Raw genomic sequence first — 18,356 nt, 5'->3', positions numbered from 1 at the left:
CTTCAGGTTCTGCTTCGTGCGTCAGTTTATCAAAATATCAGGAGCAGTTTCTTCTGCTGGTACTGTTTTACACTCAACTGGTTCTTCATTTACTTCTGGTTTGTCTTCGTCATCAACATCCTCATCTGATTCAATATCAGACTTTTCATCATCAACATCAACACTTTCATTATTTTCATCTCCAATTAAGTCTGAAGGTGACTTTTCATTGTCAGATTCATTATCCGAAGGCTCATTTTCTAATTCTGATGAAGGTTTCTGCTGCTCATCAGCCGGTTTATCATCATTATCAGCTATGTCGTCAAATATATCAGGAGATGTTTCCACAGGCGAAACATGGGAGCATTCAACAGGATTCTCCACAACAGGATCCATATTTTGATCAACAGATTTCTCATCATCGGGTTTACCATCATCATCATCAGCCTGTGATTCATCAAGCGGTCTGTCTTCATCTTCTGGATGATCAAAAGGTGCTGATGGTTCAGCTTCGTCAGAAGGCTCATCAGTTGGAATAGTCTCATCAGGCTTTTGGTCACTTGGAGCAATCACACTCTCAGAAACAGGTTCTCTGTCATCTTCATCTGCTTCGTCTTGAGAGGCGTCGCTGTCTTTGCCATCAGTAGGCTGTGACTCATCATCGGGTCTGCCATCCTCGGACAATGGCTCGTCACCAGGTGTTTGTTCGTCTTCAGGACTTGACTCTGTTGGTCTGTCCTCAGTGGCAGTCTCGTATGGTTCAGACATGTCATCTTTGGGCTCCTTGTCATCGCCAGGAGATTCGTCATCACCAGCCAACTCACTTGGTCTATCACTTTCATCACGTTGAGATTCACTCTCTGGCTCTTTCTCTTCGTCTGCTGGTGAAGAATCATCCTCTGGTGACTCACTATCGTCCAGATCTTTTGGACCACTTTCCACAGGCTTTTCTTCTAGTGGTGAAATTGGCCCATCGTCATCGCAGACAGATTTTTCATCATCGGGTTTACCATCATCATCAGCCTGTGATTTATCAAGTGGTCTGTCCTCATCTTCTGGATGATCAGAAGGTGTTGATGGTTCAGCTTCGTCAGAAGGCTCATCAGTTGGACTAGTCTCATCAGGCTTTTGGTCACTTGGAGCAATCACACTCTCAGAAACAGGTTCTCTGTCATCTTCATCTGCTTCGTCTTGAGAGGCGTCGCTATCTTTGCCATCAGTAGGCTGTGACTCATCATCGGGTCTGCCATCCTCGGACAATGGCTCGTCACCAGGTGTTTGTTCTTCTTCAGGACTTGACTCTGTTGGTCTGTCTTCAGTGGCAGTCTCGTCTGGTTCAGACATGTCATCTTTGGGCTCCTTGTCATCACCTGGAGATTCGTCATCACCTGCCAACTCACTTGGTCTATCACTTTCATCAGGTTGAGATTCACTCTCTGGCTCTTTCTTTTCGTCTGCTGGTGAAGACTCATCCTCTGGTGACTCACTATCGTCCAGATCATTTGGACCACTTTCCACAGGCTTTTCGTCTAGTGGTGTAATTGGCCCATCGTCATCGCCGACATATTTCTCATCATCGGGTTTACCATCATCATCAGCCTGTGATTCATCAAGTGGTCTGTCTTCATCTTCTGGATGATCAGAGGGTGCTGATGGTTCAGCTTCGTCAGAAGGCTCATCAGTTGGACTAGTCTCATCAGGCTTTTCGTCACTTGGGGCAATCACACTCTCAGAAACAGGTTCTCTGTCATCTTCATCTGCTTCGTCTTGAGAGGCGTCGCTATCTTTGCCATCAGTAGGCTGTGACTCATCATCGGGTCTGCCATCCTGGGACAATGGCTCGTCACCAGGTGTTTGTTCGTCTTCAGGACTTGACTCTGTTGGTCTGTTCTCAGTGGCAGTCTCGTCTGGTTCAGACATGTCATCTTTGGGCTGCTTGTCATCGCCAGGAGATTCGTCATCACCAGCTAACTCACTTGGTCTATCACTTTCATCAGGTTGAGATTCACTCTCTGGCTCTTTCTCTTCGTCTGCTGGTGAAGACTCATCTTCTGGTGACTCACTATCATCCAGATCTGTTGGACCACTTTCCACAGGCTTTTCTTCTACTGGTGTAATTGGCCCATCGTCATCGGCGACAGATTTCTCATCATCGGGTTTACCATCATCATCAGCCTGTGATTCATCAAATGGTCTGTCCTCATCTTCTGGATGATCAGAAGGTGTTGATGGTTCAGCTTCGTCAGAAGGCTCATCAGTTGGACTAGTCTCATCAGGCTTTTGGTCACTTGGGGCAATCACACTTTCAGAAACAGGTTCTCTGTCATCTTCATCTGCTTCGTCTTGAGAGGCGTCGCTATCTTTACCATCAGTAGGCTGTGACTCATCATCAGGTCTGCCGTCCTGGGACAATGGCTCGTCACCAGGTGTTTGTTCTTCTTCAGGACTTGACTCTGTTGGTCTGTCCTCAGTGGCAGTCTCGTCTGGTTCAGACATGTCATCTTTGGGCTCCTTGTCATCGCCAGGAGATTCGTCATCACCAGCCAACTCACTTGGTCTATCACTTTCATCAGGTTGAGATTCACTCTCTGGCTCTTTCTCTTCGTCTGCTGATGAAGACTCATCCTCTGGTGACTCACTATCATCCAGATCTGTTGGACCACTTTCCACAGGCTTTTCTTCTAGTGGTGTAATTGGCCCATCGTCATCGGCGACAGATTTCTCATCATCAGGTTTACCATCATCATCAGCCTGTGATTCATCAAGTGGTCTGTCCTCATCTTCTGGATGATCAGAAGGTGTTGATGGTTCAGCTTCGTCAGAAGGCTCATCAGTTGGACTAGTCTCATCAGGCTTTTGGTCACTTGGGGCAATCACACTCTCAGAAACAGGTTCTCTGTCATCTTCATCTGCTTCGTCTTGAGAGGCGTCGCTATCTTTGCCATCAGTAGGCTGTGACTCATCATCAGGTCTGCCATCCTGGGACAATGGCTCGTCACCAGGTGTTTGTTCGTCTTCAGGACTTGATGGAGATGGTAAATCATCTTCTGACTCTTCAGGTTCTGCTTCGTGCGTCAGTTTATCAAAAATATCAGGAGCAGTTTCTTCTGCTGGTACTGTTTTACACTCAACTGGTTCTTCATTTACTTCTGGTTTGTCTTCGTCATCAACATCCTCATCTGATTCAATATCAGACTTTTCATCATCAACATCAACACTTTCATTATTTTCATCTCCAATTAAGTCTGAAGGTGACTTTTTATTGTCAGATTCATTATCCGAAGGCTCATTTTCTAATTCTGATGAAGGTTTCTGCTGCTCATCAGCCGGTTTATCATCATTATCAGCTATGTCGTCAAATATATCAGGAGATGTTTCCACAGGCGAAACATGGGAGCATTCAACAGGATTCTCCACAACAGGTTCCATATTTTGATCAACAGATTTCTCATCATCGGGTTTACCATCATCATCATCAGCCTGTGATTCATCAAGCGGTCTGTCTTCATCTTCTGGATGATCAAAAGGTGCTGATGGTTCAGCTTCGTCAGAAGGCTCATCAGTTGGACTAGTCTCATCAGGCTTTTGGTCACTTGGAGCAATCACACTCTCAGAAACAGGTTCTCTGTCATCTTCATCTGCTTCGTCTTGAGAGGCGTCGCTGTCTTTGCCATCAGTAGGCTGTGACTCATCATCGGGTCTGCCATCCTCGGACAATGGCTCGTCACCAGGTGTTTGTTCGTCTTCAGGACTTGACTCTGTTGGTCTGTCCTCAGTGGCAGTCTCGTATGGTTCAGACATGTTATCTTTGGGCTCCTTGTAATCGCCAGGAGATTCGTCATCACCAGCCAACTCACTTGGTCTATCACTTTCATCAGGTTGAGATTCACTCTCTGTCTCTTTCTCTTCGCCTGCTGGTGAAGACTCATCCTCTGGTGACTCACTATCGTCCAGATCATTTGGACCACTTTCCACAGACTTTTCGTCTAGTGGTGTAATTGGCCCATCGTCATCGCCGACAGAATTCTCATCATCGGGTTTACCATCATCATCAGCCTGTGATTCATCAAGTGGTCTGTCCTCATCTTCTGGATGATCAGAAGGTGTTGATGGTTCAGCTTCGTCAGAAGGCTCATCAGTTGGACTAGTCTCATCAGGCTTTTGGTCACTTGGAGCAATCACACTCTCAGAAACAGGTTCTCTGTCATCTTCATCTGCTTCGTCTTGAGAGGCGTCGCTATCTTTGCCATCAGTAGGCTGTGACTCATCATCGGGTCTGCCATCCTCGGACAATGGCTCGTCACCAGGTGTTTGTTCGTCTTCAGGACTTGACTCTGTTGGTCTGTCCTCAGTGGCAGTCTCGTATGGTTCAGACATGTCATCTTTGGGCTCCTTGTCATCGCCAGGAGATTCGTCATCACCAGCCAACTCACTTGGTCTATCACTTTCGTCACGTTGAGATTCACTCTCTGGCTCTTTCTCTTCGTCTGCTGGTGAAGAATCATCCTCTGGTGACTCACTATCGTCCAGATCTTTTGGACCACTTTCCACAGGCTTTTCTTCTAGTGGTGTTATTGGCCCATCGTCATCGCAGACAGATTTTTCATCATCGGGTTTACCATCATCATCAGCCTGTGATTCATCAAGTGGTCTGTCCTCATCTTCTGGATGATCAGAAGGTGTTGATGGTTCAGCTTCGTCAGAAGGCTCATCAGTTGGACTAGTCTCATCAGGCTTTTGGTCACTTGGGGGAATCACACTTTCAGAAACAGGTTCTCTGTCATCTTCATCTGCTTCGTCTTGAGAGGCGTCGCTATCTTTACCATCAGTAGGCTGTGACTCATCATCGGGTCTACCATCCTGGGACAATGGCTCGTCACCAGGTGTTTGTTCTTCTTCAGGACTTGACTCTGTTGGTCTGTCTTCAGTGGCAGTCTCGTCTGGTTCAGACATGTCATCTTTGGGCTCCTTGTCATCGCCAGGAGATTCGTCATCACCAGCCAATTCACTTGGTCTATCACTTTCATCAGGTTGAGATTCACTCTCTGGCTCTTTCTCTTCGTCTGCTGGTGAAGACTCATCCTCTGGTAACTCACTATCGTCCAGATCATTTGGACCACTTTCCACAGGCTTTTCGTCTACTGGTGTAATTGGCCCATCGTCATCGCCGACATATTTCTCATCATCAGGTTTACCATCATCATCAGCCTGTGATTCATCAAGTGGTCTGTCTTCATCTTCTGGATGATCAGAGGGTGCTGATGGTTCAGCTTCGTCAGAAGGCTCATCAGTTGGACTAGTCTCATCAGGCTTTTGGTCACTTGGGGCAATCACACTCTCAGAAACAGGTTCTCTGTCATCTTCATCTGCTTCGTCTTGAGAGGCGTCGCTATCTTTACCATCAGTAGGCTGTGACTCATCATCGGGTCTGCCGTCCTGGGACAATGGCTCGTCACCGGGTGTTTGTTCTTCTTCAGGACTTGACTCTGTTGGTCTGTCCTCAGTGGCAGTCTCGTCTGGTTCAGACATGTCATCTTTGGGCTCCTTGTCATCGACAGGAGATTCGTCATCACCAGCCAACTCACTTGGTCTATCACTTTCATCAGGTTGAGATTCACTCTCTGGCTGTTTCTCTTCGTCTGCTGGTGAAGACTCATCCTCTGGTGACTCACTATCATCCAGATCTGTTGGACCACTTTCCACAGGCTTTTCTTCTAGTGGTGTAATTGGCCCATCGTCATCGGCGACAGATTTCTCATCATCAGGTTTACCATCATCATCAGCCTGTGATTCATCAAGTGGTCTGTCCTCATCTTCTGGATGACCAGAAGGTGTTGATGGTTCAGCTTCGTCAGAAGGCTCATCAGTTGGACTAGTCTCATCAGGCTTTTGGTCACTTGGGGCAATCACACTCTCAGAAACAGGTTCTCTGTCATCTTCATCTGCTTCGTCTTGAGAGGCGTCGCTATCTTCACCATCAGTAGGCTGTGACTCATCATCGGGTCTGCCGTCCTGGGACAATGGCTCGTCACCAGGTGTTTGTTCTTCTTCAGGACTTGACTCTGTTGGTCTGTCCTCAGTGGCAGTCTCGTCTGGTTCAGACATGTCATCTTTGGGCTCCTTGTCATCGCCAGGAGATTCGTCATCACTAGCCAACTCACTTGGTCTATCACTTTCATCAGGTTGAGATTCACTCTCTGGCTCTTTCTCTTCGTCTGCTGGTGAAGACTCATCCTCTGGTGACTCACTATCATCCAGATCTGTTGGACCACTTTCCACAGGCTTTTCTTCTAGTGGTGTAATTGGCCCATCGTCATCGGCGACAGATTTCTCATCATCGGGTTTACCATCATCATCAGCCTGTGATTCATCAAGTGGTCTGTCCTCATCTTCTGGATGATCAGAAGGTGTTGATGGTTCAGCTTCGTCAGAAGGCTCATCAGTTGGACTAGTCTCATCAGGCTTTTGGTCACTTGGGGCAATCACACTCTCAGAAACAGGTTCTCTGTCATCTTCATCTGCTTCGTCTTGAGAGGCGTCGCTATCTTTGCCATCAGTAGGCTGTGACTCATCATCGGGCCTGCCATCCTGGGACAATGGCTCGTCACCAGGTGTTTGTTCGTCTTCAGGACTTGATGGAGATGGTAAATCATCTTCTGACTCTTCAGGTTCTGCTTCGTGCGTCAGTTTATCAAAAATATCAGGAGCAGTTTCTTCTGCTGGTACTGTTTTACACTCAACTGGTTCTTCATTTACTTCTGGTTTGTCTTCGTCATCAACATCCTCATCTGATTCAATATCAGACTTTTCATCATCAACATCAACACTTTCATTATTTTCATCTCCAATTAAGTCTGAAGGTGACTTTTCATTGTCAGATTCATTATCCGAAGGCTCATTTTCTAATTCTGATGAAGGTTTCTGCTGCTCATCAGCCGGTTTATCATCATTATCAGCTATGTCGTCAAATATATCAGGAGATGTTTCCACAGGCGAAACATGGGAGCATTCAACAGGATTCTCCACAACAGGATCCATATTTTGATCAACAGATTTCTCATCATCGGGTTTACCATCATCATCATCAGCCTGTGATTCATCAAGCGGTCTGTCTTCATCTTCTGGATGATCAAAAGGTGCTGATGGTTCAGCTTCGTCAGAAGGCTCATCAGTTGGAATAGTCTCATCAGGCTTTTGGTCACTTGGAGCAATCACACTCTCAGAAACAGGTTCTCTGTCATCTTCATCTGCTTCGTCTTGAGAGGCGTCGCTGTCTTTGCCATCAGTAGGCTGTGACTCATCATCGGGTCTGCCATCCTCGGACAATGGCTCGTCACCAGGTGTTTGTTCGTCTTCAGGACTTGACTCTGTTGGTCTGTCCTCAGTGGCAGTCTCGTATGGTTCAGACATGTGTCATCTTTGGGCTCCTTGTCATCGCCAGGAGATTCGTCATCACCAGCCAACTCACTTGGTCTATCACTTTCATCACGTTGAGATTCACTCTCTGGCTCTTTCTCTTCGTCTGCTGGTGAAGAATCATCCTCTGGTGACTCACTATCGTCCAGATCTTTTGGACCACTTTCCACAGGCTTTTCTTCTAGTGGTGAAATTGGCCCATCGTCATCGCAGACAGATTTTTCATCATCGGGTTTACCATCATCATCAGCCTGTGATTTATCAAGTGGTCTGTCCTCATCTTCTGGATGATCAGAAGGTGTTGATGGTTCAGCTTCGTCAGAAGGCTCATCAGTTGGACTAGTCTCATCAGGCTTTTGGTCACTTGGAGCAATCACACTCTCAGAAACAGGTTCTCTGTCATCTTCATCTGCTTCGTCTTGAGAGGCGTCGCTATCTTTGCCATCAGTAGGCTGTGACTCATCATCGGGTCTGCCATCCTCGGACAATGGCTCGTCACCAGGTGTTTGTTCTTCTTCAGGACTTGACTCTGTTGGTCTGTCGTCAGTGGCAGTCTCGTCTGGTTCAGACATGTCATCTTTGGGCTCCTTGTCATCGCCTGGAGATTCGTCATCACCTGCCAACTCACTTGGTCTATCACTTTCATCAGGTTGAGATTCACTCTCTGGCTCTTTCTTTTCGTCTGCTGGTGAAGACTCATCCTCTGGTGACTCACTATCGTCCAGATCATTTGGACCACTTTCCACAGGCTTTTCGTCTAGTGGTGTAATTGGCCCATCGTCATCGCCGACATATTTTTCATCATCGGTTTTACCATCATCAGCAGCCTGTGATTCATCAAGTGGTCTGTCTTCATCTTCTGGATGATCAGAGGGTGCTGATGGTTCAGCTTCGTCAGAAGGCTCATCAGTTGGACTAGTCTCATCAGGCTTTTCGTCACTTGGGGCAATCACACTCTCAGAAACAGGTTCTCTGTCATCTTCATCTGCTTCGTCTTGAGAGGCGTCGCTATCTTTGCCATCAGTAGGCTGTGACTCATCATCGGGTCTGCCATCCTGGGACAATGGCTCGTCACCAGGTGTTTGTTCGTCTTCAGGACTTGACTCTGTTGGTCTGTTCTCAGTGGCAGTCTCGTCTGGTTCAGACATGTCATCTTTGGGCTGCTTGTCATCGCCAGGAGATTCGTCATCACCAGCTAACTCACTTGGTCTATCACTTTCATCAGGTTGAGATTCACTCTCTGGCTCTTTCTCTTCGTCTGCTGGTGAAGACTCATCTTCTGGTGACTCACTATCATCCAGATCTGTTGGACCACTTTCCACAGGCTTTTCTTCTAGTGGTGTAATTGGCCCATCGTCATCGGCGACAGATTTCTCATCATCAGGTTTACCATCATCATCAGCCTGTGATTCATCAGATGGTCTGTCCTCATCTTCTGGATGATCAGAAGGTGTTGATGGTTCAGCTTCGTCAGAAGGCTCATCAGTTGGACTAGTCTCATCAGGCTTTTGGTCACTTGGGGCAATCACACTTTCAGAAACAGGTTCTCTGTCATCTTCATCTGCTTCGTCTTGAGAGGCGTCGCTATCTTTACCATCAGTAGGCTGTGACTCATCATCGGGTCTGCCGTCCTGGGACAATGGCTCGTCACCAGGTGTTTGTTCTTCTTCAGGACTTGACTCTGTTGGTCTGTCCTCAGTGGCAGTCTCGTCTGGTTCAGACATGTCATCTTTGGGCTCCTTGTCATCGCCAGGAGATTCGTCATCACCAGCCAACTCACTTGGTCTATCACTTTCATCAGGTTGAGATTCACTCTCTGGCTCTTTCTCTTCGTCTGCTGATGAAGACTCATCCTCTGGTGACTCACTATCATCCAGATCTGTTGGACCACTTTCCACAGGCTTTTCTTCTAGTGGTGTAATTGGCCCATCGTCATCGGCGACAGATTTCTCATCATCAGGTTTACCATCATCATCAGCCTGTGATTCATCAAGTGGTCTGTCCTCATCTTCTGGATGATCAGAAGGTGTTGATGGTTCAGCTTCGTCAGAAGGCTCATCAGTTGGACTAGTCTCATCAGGCTTTTGGTCACTTGGGGCAATCACACTCTCAGAAACAGGTTCTCTGTCATCTTCATCTGCTTCGTCTTGAGAGGCGTCGCTATCTTTGCCATCAGTAGGCTGTGACTCATCATCGGGTCTGCCATCCTGGGACAATGGCTCGTCACCAGGTGTTTGTTCGTCTTCAGGACTTGATGGAGATGGTAAATCATCTTCTGACTCTTCAGGTTCTGCTTCGTGCGTCAGTTTAAAAAAAATATCAGGAGCAGTTTCTTCTGCTGGTACTGTTTTACACTCAACTGGTTCTTCATTTACTTCTGGTTTGTCTTCGTCATCAACATCCTCATCTGATTCAATATCAGACTTTTCATCATCAACATCAACACTTTCATTATTTTCATCTCCAATTAAGTCTGAAGGTGACTTTTCATTGTCAGATTCATTATCCGAAGGCTCATTTTCTAATTCTGATGAAGGTTTCTGCTGCTCATCAGCCGGTTTATCATCATTATCAGCTATGTCGTCAAATATATCAGGAGATGTTTCCACAGGCGAAACATGGGAGCATTCAACAGGATTCTCCACAACAGGTTCCATATTTTGATCAACAGATTTCTCATCATCGGGTTTACCATCATCATCATCAGCCTGTGATTCATCAAGCGGTCTGTCTTCATCTTCTGGATGATCAAAAGGTGCTGATGGTTCAGCTTCGTCAGAAGGCTCATCAGTTGGACTAGTCTCATCAGGCTTTTGGTCACTTGGAGCAATCACACTCTCAGAAACAGGTTCTCTGTCATCTTCATCTGCTTCGTCTTGAGAGGCGTCGCTGTCTTTGCCATCAGTAGGCTGTGACTCATCATCGGGTCTGCCATCCTCGGACAATGGCTCGTCACCAGGTGTTTGTTCGTCTTCAGGACTTGACTCTGTTGGTCTGTCCTCAGTGGCAGTCTCGTATGGTTCAGACATGTTATCTTTGGGCTCCTTGTAATCGCCAGGAGATTCGTCATCACCAGCCAACTCACTTGGTCTATCACTTTCATCAGGTTGAGATTCACTCTCTGTCTCTTTCTCTTCGCCTGCTGGTGAAGACTCATCCTCTGGTGACTCACTATCGTCCAGATCATTTGGACCACTTTCCACAGACTTTTCGTCTAGTGGTGTAATTGGCCCATCGTCATCGCCGACAGAATTCTCATCATCAGGTTTACCATCATCATCAGCCTGTGATTCATCAAGTGGTCTGTCCTCATCTTCTGGATGATCAGAAGGTGTTGATGGTTCAGCTTCGTCAGAAGGCTCATCAGTTGGACTAGTCTCATCAGGCTTTTGGTCACTTGGAGCAATCACACTCTCAGAAACAGGTTCTCTGTCATCTTCATCTGCTTCGTCTTGAGAGGCGTCGCTATCTTTGCCATCAGTAGGCTGTGACTCATCATCGGGTCTGCCATCCTCGGACAATGGCTCGTCACCAGGTGTTTGTTCGTCTTCAGGACTTGACTCTGTTGGTCTGTCCTCAGTGGCAGTCTCGTATGGTTCAGACATGTCATCTTTGGGCTCCTTGTCATCGCCAGGAGATTCGTCATCACCAGCCAACTCACTTGGTCTATCACTTTCGTCACGTTGAGATTCACTCTCTGGCTCTTTCTCTTCGTCTGCTGGTGAAGAATCATCCTCTGGTGACTCACTATCGTCCAGATCTTTTGGACCACTTTCCACAGGCTTTTCTTCTAGTGGTGTTATTGGCCCATCGTCATCGCAGACAGATTTTTCATCATCGGGTTTACCATCATCATCAGCCTGTGATTCATCAAGTGGTCTGTCCTCATCTTCTGGATGATCAGAAGGTGTTGATGGTTCAGCTTCGTCAGAAGGCTCATCAGTTGGACTAGTCTCATCAGGCTTTTGGTCACTTGGGGGAATCACACTTTCAGAAACAGGTTCTCTGTCATCTTCATCTGCTTCGTCTTGAGAGGCGTCGCTATCTTTACCATCAGTAGGCTGTGACTCATCATCGGTCTGCCGTCCTGGGACAATGGCTCGTCACCAGGTGTTTGTTCTTCTTCAGGACTTGACTCTGTTGGTCTGTCCTCAGTGGCAGTCTCGTCTGGTTCAGACATGTCATCTTTGGGCTCCTTGTCATCGCCAGGAGATTCGTCATCACCAGTCAACTCACTTGGTCTATCACTTTCATCAGGTTGAGATTCACTCTCTGGCTCTTTCACTTCGTCTGCTGGTGAAGACTCATCCTCTGGTGACTCACTATCGTCCAGATCATTTGGACCACTTTCCACAGGCTTTTCGTCTAGTGGTGTAATTGGCCCATCGTCATCGCCGACATATTTCTCATCATCAGGTTTACCATCATCATCAGCCTGTGATTCATCAAGTGGTCTGTCTTCATCTTCTGGATGATCAGAGGGTGCTGATGGTTCAGCTTCGTCAGAAGGCTCATCAGTTGGACTAGTCTCATCAGGCTTTTGGTCACTTGGGGCAATCACACTCTCAGAAACAGGTTCTCTGTCATCTTCATCTCCTTCGTCTTGAGAGGCGTCGCTATCTTTGCCATCAGTATGCTGTGACTCATCATCGGGTCTGCCATCCTGGGACAATGGCTCGTCACCAGGTGCTTGTTCATCTTCAGGACTTGACTCTGTTGGTCTGTCCTGAGTGGCAGTCTCGTCTGGTTCAGACATGTCATCTTTGGGCTCCTTGTCATCGCCAGGAGATTCGTCATCACCAGCCAATTCACTTGGTCTATCACTTTCATCAGGTTGAGATTCACTCTCTGGCTCTTTCTCTTCGTCTGTTGGTGAAGACTCATCCTCTGGTGACTCACTATCGTCCAGATCTTTTGGACCACTTTCGACAGGCTTTTGATCTATTGGTACAATTGGCTCATCTTCATCGCCAACAGATTTCTCATCATCAGGTTTACCATCATCATCAGCCTGTGATTCATCAAGTGGTCTGTCTTCATCATCTTCCGGATGATCAGAAGCTGTTGATGGTTCAGCTTCGTCAGAAGGCTCATCAGTTGGACTTGTCTCATCAGGCTTTTGGTCACTTGGAGCAATCACACTCTCAGAAACAGGTTCTCTATCATCTTCATCTGCTTCGTCTTGAGAGGCATCGCTATCTTTGCCATCAGTAGGCTGTGACTCATCATCGGGTCTGCCATCCTGGGACAATGGCTCGTCACCAGGTGCTTGTTCATCTTCAGGACTTGACTCTGTTGGTCTGTCCTCAGTGGCAGTCTCGTCTGGTTCAGACATGTCATCTTTGGGCTCCTTGTCATCGCCAGGAGATTCGTCATCACCAGCCAATTCACTTGGTCTATCACTTTCATCAGGTTGAGATTCACTCTCTGGCTCTTTCTCTTCGTCTGTTGGTGAAGACTCATCCTCTGGTGACTCACTATCGTCCAGATCTTTTGGACCACTTTCGACAGGCTTTTGATCTATTGGCACAATTGGCTCACCTTCTTCGCCAGCAGATCTCTCATCATCGGGTTTCACACTCTCATCATCAGCCTGTGATTCATCTGCTTCGTCTTGAGAGGCGTCGCTATCTTTACCATCAGTAGGCTGTGACTCATCATCGGGTCTGCCATCCTGGGACAATGGCTCGTCACCAGGTGCTTGTTCATCTTCAGGACTTGACTCTGTTGGTCTGTCCTCAGTGGCAGTCTCGTCTGGTTCAGACATGTTATCTTTGGGCTCCTTGTCATCGCCAGGAGATTCGTCATCACCAGCCAATTCACTTGGTCTATCACTTTCATCAGGTTGAGATTCACTCTCTGGCTCTTTCTCGTCGTCTGCTGGTGAAGACTCATCCTCTGGTGACTCACTATCGTCCAGATCTTTTGGACCACTTTCGACAGGCTTTTGATCTATTGGTACAATTGGCTCATCTTCATCGCCAACAGATTTCTCATCATCAGGTTTACCATCATCATCAGCCTGTGATTCATCAAGTGGTCTGTCTTCATCATCTTCCGGATGATCAGAAGCTGTTGATGGTTCAGCTTCGTCAGAAGGCTCATCAGTTGGACTTGTCTCATCAGGCTTTTGGTCACTTGGAGCAATCACACTCTCAGAAACAGGTTCTCTATCATCTTCATCTGCTTCGTCTTGAGAGGTATCGCTATCTTTGCCATCAGTAGGCTGTGACTCATCATCGGGTCTGCCATCCTGGGACAATGGCTCGTCACCTGGTGCTTGTTCATCTTCAGGACTTGACTCTGTTGGTCTGTCCTCAGTGGCAGTCTCGTCTGGTTCAGACATGTCATCTTTGGGCTCCTTGTCATCGCCAGGAGATTCGTCATCACCAGCCAATTCACTTGGTCTATCACTTTCATCAGGTTGAGATTCACTCTCTGGCTCTTTCTCTTCGTCTGCTGGTGAAGACTCATCCTCTGGTGACTCACTATCGTCCAGATCTTTTGGACCACTTTCGACAGGCTTTTGATCTATTGGTACAATTGGCTCATCTTCATCGCCAACAGATTTCTCATCATCAGGTTTACCATCATCATCAGCCTGTGATTCATCAAGTGGTCTGTCTTCATCATCTTCCGGATGATCAGAAGCTGTTGATGGTTCAGCTTCGTCAGAAGGCTCATCAGTTGGACTTGTCTCATCAGGCTTTTGGTCACTTGGAGCAATCACACTCTCAGAAACAGGTTCTCTGTCATCTTCATCTGCTTCGTCTTGAGAGGCGTCGCTATCTTTACCATCAGTAGGCTGTGACTCATCATCGGGTCTGCCATCCTGGGACAATGGCTCGTCACCAGGTGCTTGTTCATCTTCAGGACTTGACTCTGTTGGTCTGTCCTCAGTGGCAGTCTCGTCTGGTTCAGACATGTCATCTTTGGGCTCCTTGTCATCGCCAGGAGATTCGTCATCACCAGCCAATTCACTTGGTCTATCACTTTCATCAGGTTGAGATTCACTCTCTGGCTCTTTCTCGTCGTCTGCTGGTGAAGACTCATCCTCTGGTGACTCACTATCGTCCAGATCTTTTGGACCACTTTCGACAGGCTTTTGATCTATTGGTACAATTGGCTCATCTTCATCGCCAACAGATTTCTCGTCATCAGGTTTACCATCATCATCAGCCTGTGATTCATCAAGTGGTCTGTCTTCATCATCTTCCGGATGATCAAAAGCTGTTGATGGTTCAGCTTCGTCAGAAGGCTCATCAGTTGGACTTGTCTCATCAGGCTTTTGGTCACTTGGAGCAATCACACTCTCAGAAACAGGTTCTCTGTCATCTTCATCTGCTTCGTCTTGAGAGGCGTCGCTATCTTTACCATCAGTAGGCTGTGACTCATCATCGGTCTGCCATCCTGGGACAATGGCTCGTCACCAGGTGCTTGTTCATCTTCAGGACTTGACTCTGTTGGTCTGTCCTCAGTGGCAGTCTCGTCTGGTTCAGACATGTCATCTTTGGGCTCCTTGTCATCGCCAGGAGATTCGTCATCACCAGCCAATTCACTTGGTCTATCACTTTCATCAGGTTGAGATTCACTCTCTGGCTCTTTCTCTTCGTCTGCTGGTGAAGACTCATCCTCTGGTGACTCACTATCGTCCAGATCTTTTGGACCACTTTCGACAGGCTTTTGATCTATTGGTACAATTGGCTCATCTTCATCGCCAACAGATTTCTCATCATCAGGTTTACCATCATCATCAGCCTGTGATTCATCAAGTGGTCTGTCTTCATCATCTTCCGGATGATCAGAAGCTGTTGATGGTTCAGCTTCGTCAGAAGGCTCATCAGTTGGACTTGTCTCATCAGGCTTTTGGTCACTTGGAGCAATCACACTCTCAGAAACAGGTTCTCTGTCATCTTCATCTGCTTCGTCTTGAGAGGCGTCGCTATCTTTACCATCAGTAGGCTGTGACTCATCATCGGGTCTGCCATCCTGGGACAATGGCTCGTCACCAGGTGCTTGTTCATCTTCAGGACTTGACTCTGTTGGTCTGTCCTCAGTGGCAGTCTCGTCTGGTTCAGACATGTCATCTTTGGGCTCCTTGTCATCGCCAGGAGATTCGTCATCACCAGCCAATTCACTTGGTCTATCACTTTCATCAGGTTGAGATTCACTCTCTGGCTCTTTCTCTTCGTCTGCTGGTGAAGACTCATCCTCTGGTGACTCACTATCGTCCAGATCTTTTGGACCACTTTCGACAGGCTTTTGATCTATTGGTACAATTGGCTCATCTTCATCGCCAACAGATTTCTCGTCATCAGGTTTACCATCATCATCAGCCTGTGATTCATCAAGTGGTCTGTCTTCATCATCTTCCGGATGATCAAAAGCTGTTGATGGTTCAGCTTCGTCAGAAGGCTCATCAGTTGGACTTGTCTCATCAGGCTTTTGGTCACTTGGAGCAATCACACTCTCAGAAACAGGTTCTCTGTCATCTTCATCTGCTTCGTCTTGAGAGGCGTCGCTATCTTTACCATCAGTAGGCTGTGACTCATCATCGGGTCTGCCATCCTGGGACAATGGCTCGTCACCAGGTGCTTGTTCATCTTCAGGACTTGACTCTGTTGGTCTGTCCTCAGTGGCAGTCTCGTCTGGTTCAGACATGTCATCTTTGGGCTCCTTGTCATCGCCAGGAGATTCGTCATCACCAGCCAATTCACTTGGTCTATCACTTTCATCAGGTTGAGATTCACTCTCTGGCTCTTTCTCTTCGTCTGCTGGTGAAGACTCATCCTCTGGTGACTCACTATCGTCCAGATCTTTTGGACCACTTTCGACAGGCTTTTGATCTATTGGTACAATTGGCTCATCTTCATCGCCAACAGATTTCTCATCATCAGGTTTACCATCATCATCAGCCTGTGATTCATCAAGTGGTCTGTCTTCATCAACTTCCGGATGATCAGAAGCTGTTGATGGTTCAGCTTCGTCAGAAGGCTCATCAGTTGGACTTGTCTCATCAGGCTTTTGGTCACTTGGAGCAATCACACTCTCAGAAACAGGTTCTCTATCATCTCCATCTGCTTCGTCTTGAGAGGCATCGCTATCTTTGCCATCAGCAGGCTGTGACTCATCATCGGTCTGCCATCCTGGGACAATGGCTCGTCACCAGGTGCTTGTTCGTCTTCAGGGACTCTGTTGGTCTGACAGTCTCGTCTGGTTCAGACATGTCATCTTTGGGCTCCTTGTCATCGCCAGGAGATTCGTCATCACCAGCCAATTCACTTGGTCTATCACTTTCATCAGGTTGAGATTCACTCTCTGGCTCTTTCTCTTCGTCTGCTGGTGAAGACTCATCCTCTGGTGACTCACTATCGTCCAGATCTTTTGGACCACTTTCGACAGGCTTTGATCTATTGGTACAATTGGCTCATCTTCATCGCCAACAGATTTCTCATCATCAGGTTTACCATCATCATCAGCCTGTGATTCATCAAGTGGTCTGTCTTCATCATCTTCCGGATGATCAGAAGCTGTTGATGGTTCAGCTTCGTCAGAAGGCTCATCAGTTGGACTTGTCTCATCAGGCTTTTGGTCACTTGGAGCAATCACACTCTCAGAAACAGGTTCTCTGTCATCTTCATCTGCTTCGTCTTGAGAGGCGTCGCTATCTTTACCATCAGTAGGCTGTGACTCATCATCGGGTCTGCCATCCTGGGACAATGGCTCGTCACCAGGTGCTTGTTCATCTTCAGGACTTGACTCTGTTGGTCTGTCCTCAGTGGCAGTCTCGTCTGGTTCAGACATGTCATCTTTGGGCTCCTTGTCATCGCCAGGAGATTCGTCATCACCAGCCAATTCACTTGGTCTATCACTTTCATCAGGTTGAGATTCACTCTCTGGCTCTTTCTCTTCGTCTGCTGGTGAAGACTCATCCTCTGGTGACTCACTATCGTCCAGATCTTTTGGACCACTTTCGACAGGCTTTTGATCTATTGGTACAATTGGCTCATCTTCATCGCCAACAGATTTCTCGTCATCAGGTTTACCATCATCATCAGCCTGTGATTCATCAAGTGGTCTGTCTTCATCATCTTCCGGATGATCAGAAGCTGTTGATGGTTCAGCTTCGTCAGAAGGCTCATCAGTTGGACTTGTCTCATCAGGCTTTTGGTCACTTGGAGCAATCACACTCTCAGAAACAGGTTCTCTGTCATCTTCATCTGCTTCGTCTTGAGAGGCGTCGCTATCTTTACCATCAGTAGGCTGTGACTCATCATCGGTCTGCCATCCTGGGACAATGGCTCGTAACCAGGTGCTTGTTCATCTTCAGGACTTGACTCTGTTGGTCTGTCCTCAGTGGCAGTCTCGTCTGGTTCAGACATGTCATCTTTGGGCTCCTTGTCATCGCCAGGAGATTCGTCATCACCAGCCAATTCACTTGGTCTATCACTTTCATCAGGTTGAGATTCACTCTCTGGCTCTTTCTCTTCGTCTGCTGGTGAAGACTCATCCTCTGGTGACTCACTATCGTCCAGATCTTTTGGACCACTTTCGACAGGCTTTTGATCTATTGGTACAATTGGCTCATCTTCATCGCCAACAGATTTCTCATCATCAGGTTTACCATCATCATCAGCCTGTGATTCATCAAGTGGTCTGTCTTCATCATCTTCCGGATGATCAGAAGCTGTTGATGGTTCAGCTTCGTCAGAAGGCTCATCAGTTGGACTTGTCTCATCAGGCTTTTGGTCACTTGGAGCAATCACACTCTCAGAAACAGGTTCTCTATCATCTCCATCTGCTTCGTCTTGAGAGGCATCGCTATCTTTGCCATCAGCAGGCTGTGACTCATCATCGGGTCTGCCATCCTGGGACAATGGCTCGTCACCAGGTGCTTGTTCATCTTCAGGACTTGACTCTGTTGGTCTGTCCTCAGTGGCAGTCTCGTCTGGTTCAGACAT

The 18,356-nt window shown here is 47.3% G+C and overlaps 3 protein-coding genes across 3 annotated transcripts in view; all 3 read right to left on the bottom strand.

The window, feature by feature from the left end:
* LOC140167512 (titin-like) overlaps window positions 1–18,356 on the bottom strand; it is a 281,497-nt gene that overhangs the window by 147,947 nt on the left and 115,194 nt on the right. The window lies entirely within an intron of this gene.
* On the bottom strand, window positions 7–11,375 carry LOC140168704 (uncharacterized; the record flags this gene model as incomplete). The annotated part of the gene is made up of 5 exons (XM_072192114.1): window positions 7–5,795; window positions 5,955–6,371; window positions 6,531–7,100; window positions 7,346–9,406; window positions 9,566–11,375. Coding segments are annotated over 5 exons (10,632 nt in total), but the record flags the coding sequence as incomplete, so codon positions are not given.
* On the bottom strand, window positions 11,378–18,356 carry LOC140168703 (uncharacterized). Its single transcript, XM_072192113.1, has 2 exons — window positions 18,125–18,356; window positions 11,378–14,046 (listed from the first exon to the last, which is right to left on the bottom strand). The coding sequence occupies exons 1-2, from the start codon at window positions 18,354–18,356 to the stop codon at window positions 11,378–11,380; spliced, it is 2,901 nt and encodes a 966-aa protein (XP_072048214.1).

Source organism: Amphiura filiformis, chromosome 13 (genome assembly GCF_039555335.1).
Source record: "Amphiura filiformis chromosome 13, Afil_fr2py, whole genome shotgun sequence".
Lineage (NCBI taxonomy): Eukaryota > Metazoa > Echinodermata > Ophiuroidea > Amphilepidida > Amphiuridae > Amphiura > Amphiura filiformis.
The sequence above is the reverse complement of the archived record's forward strand: the minus strand, read 5'-3'. Positions and strand labels throughout refer to the sequence as shown.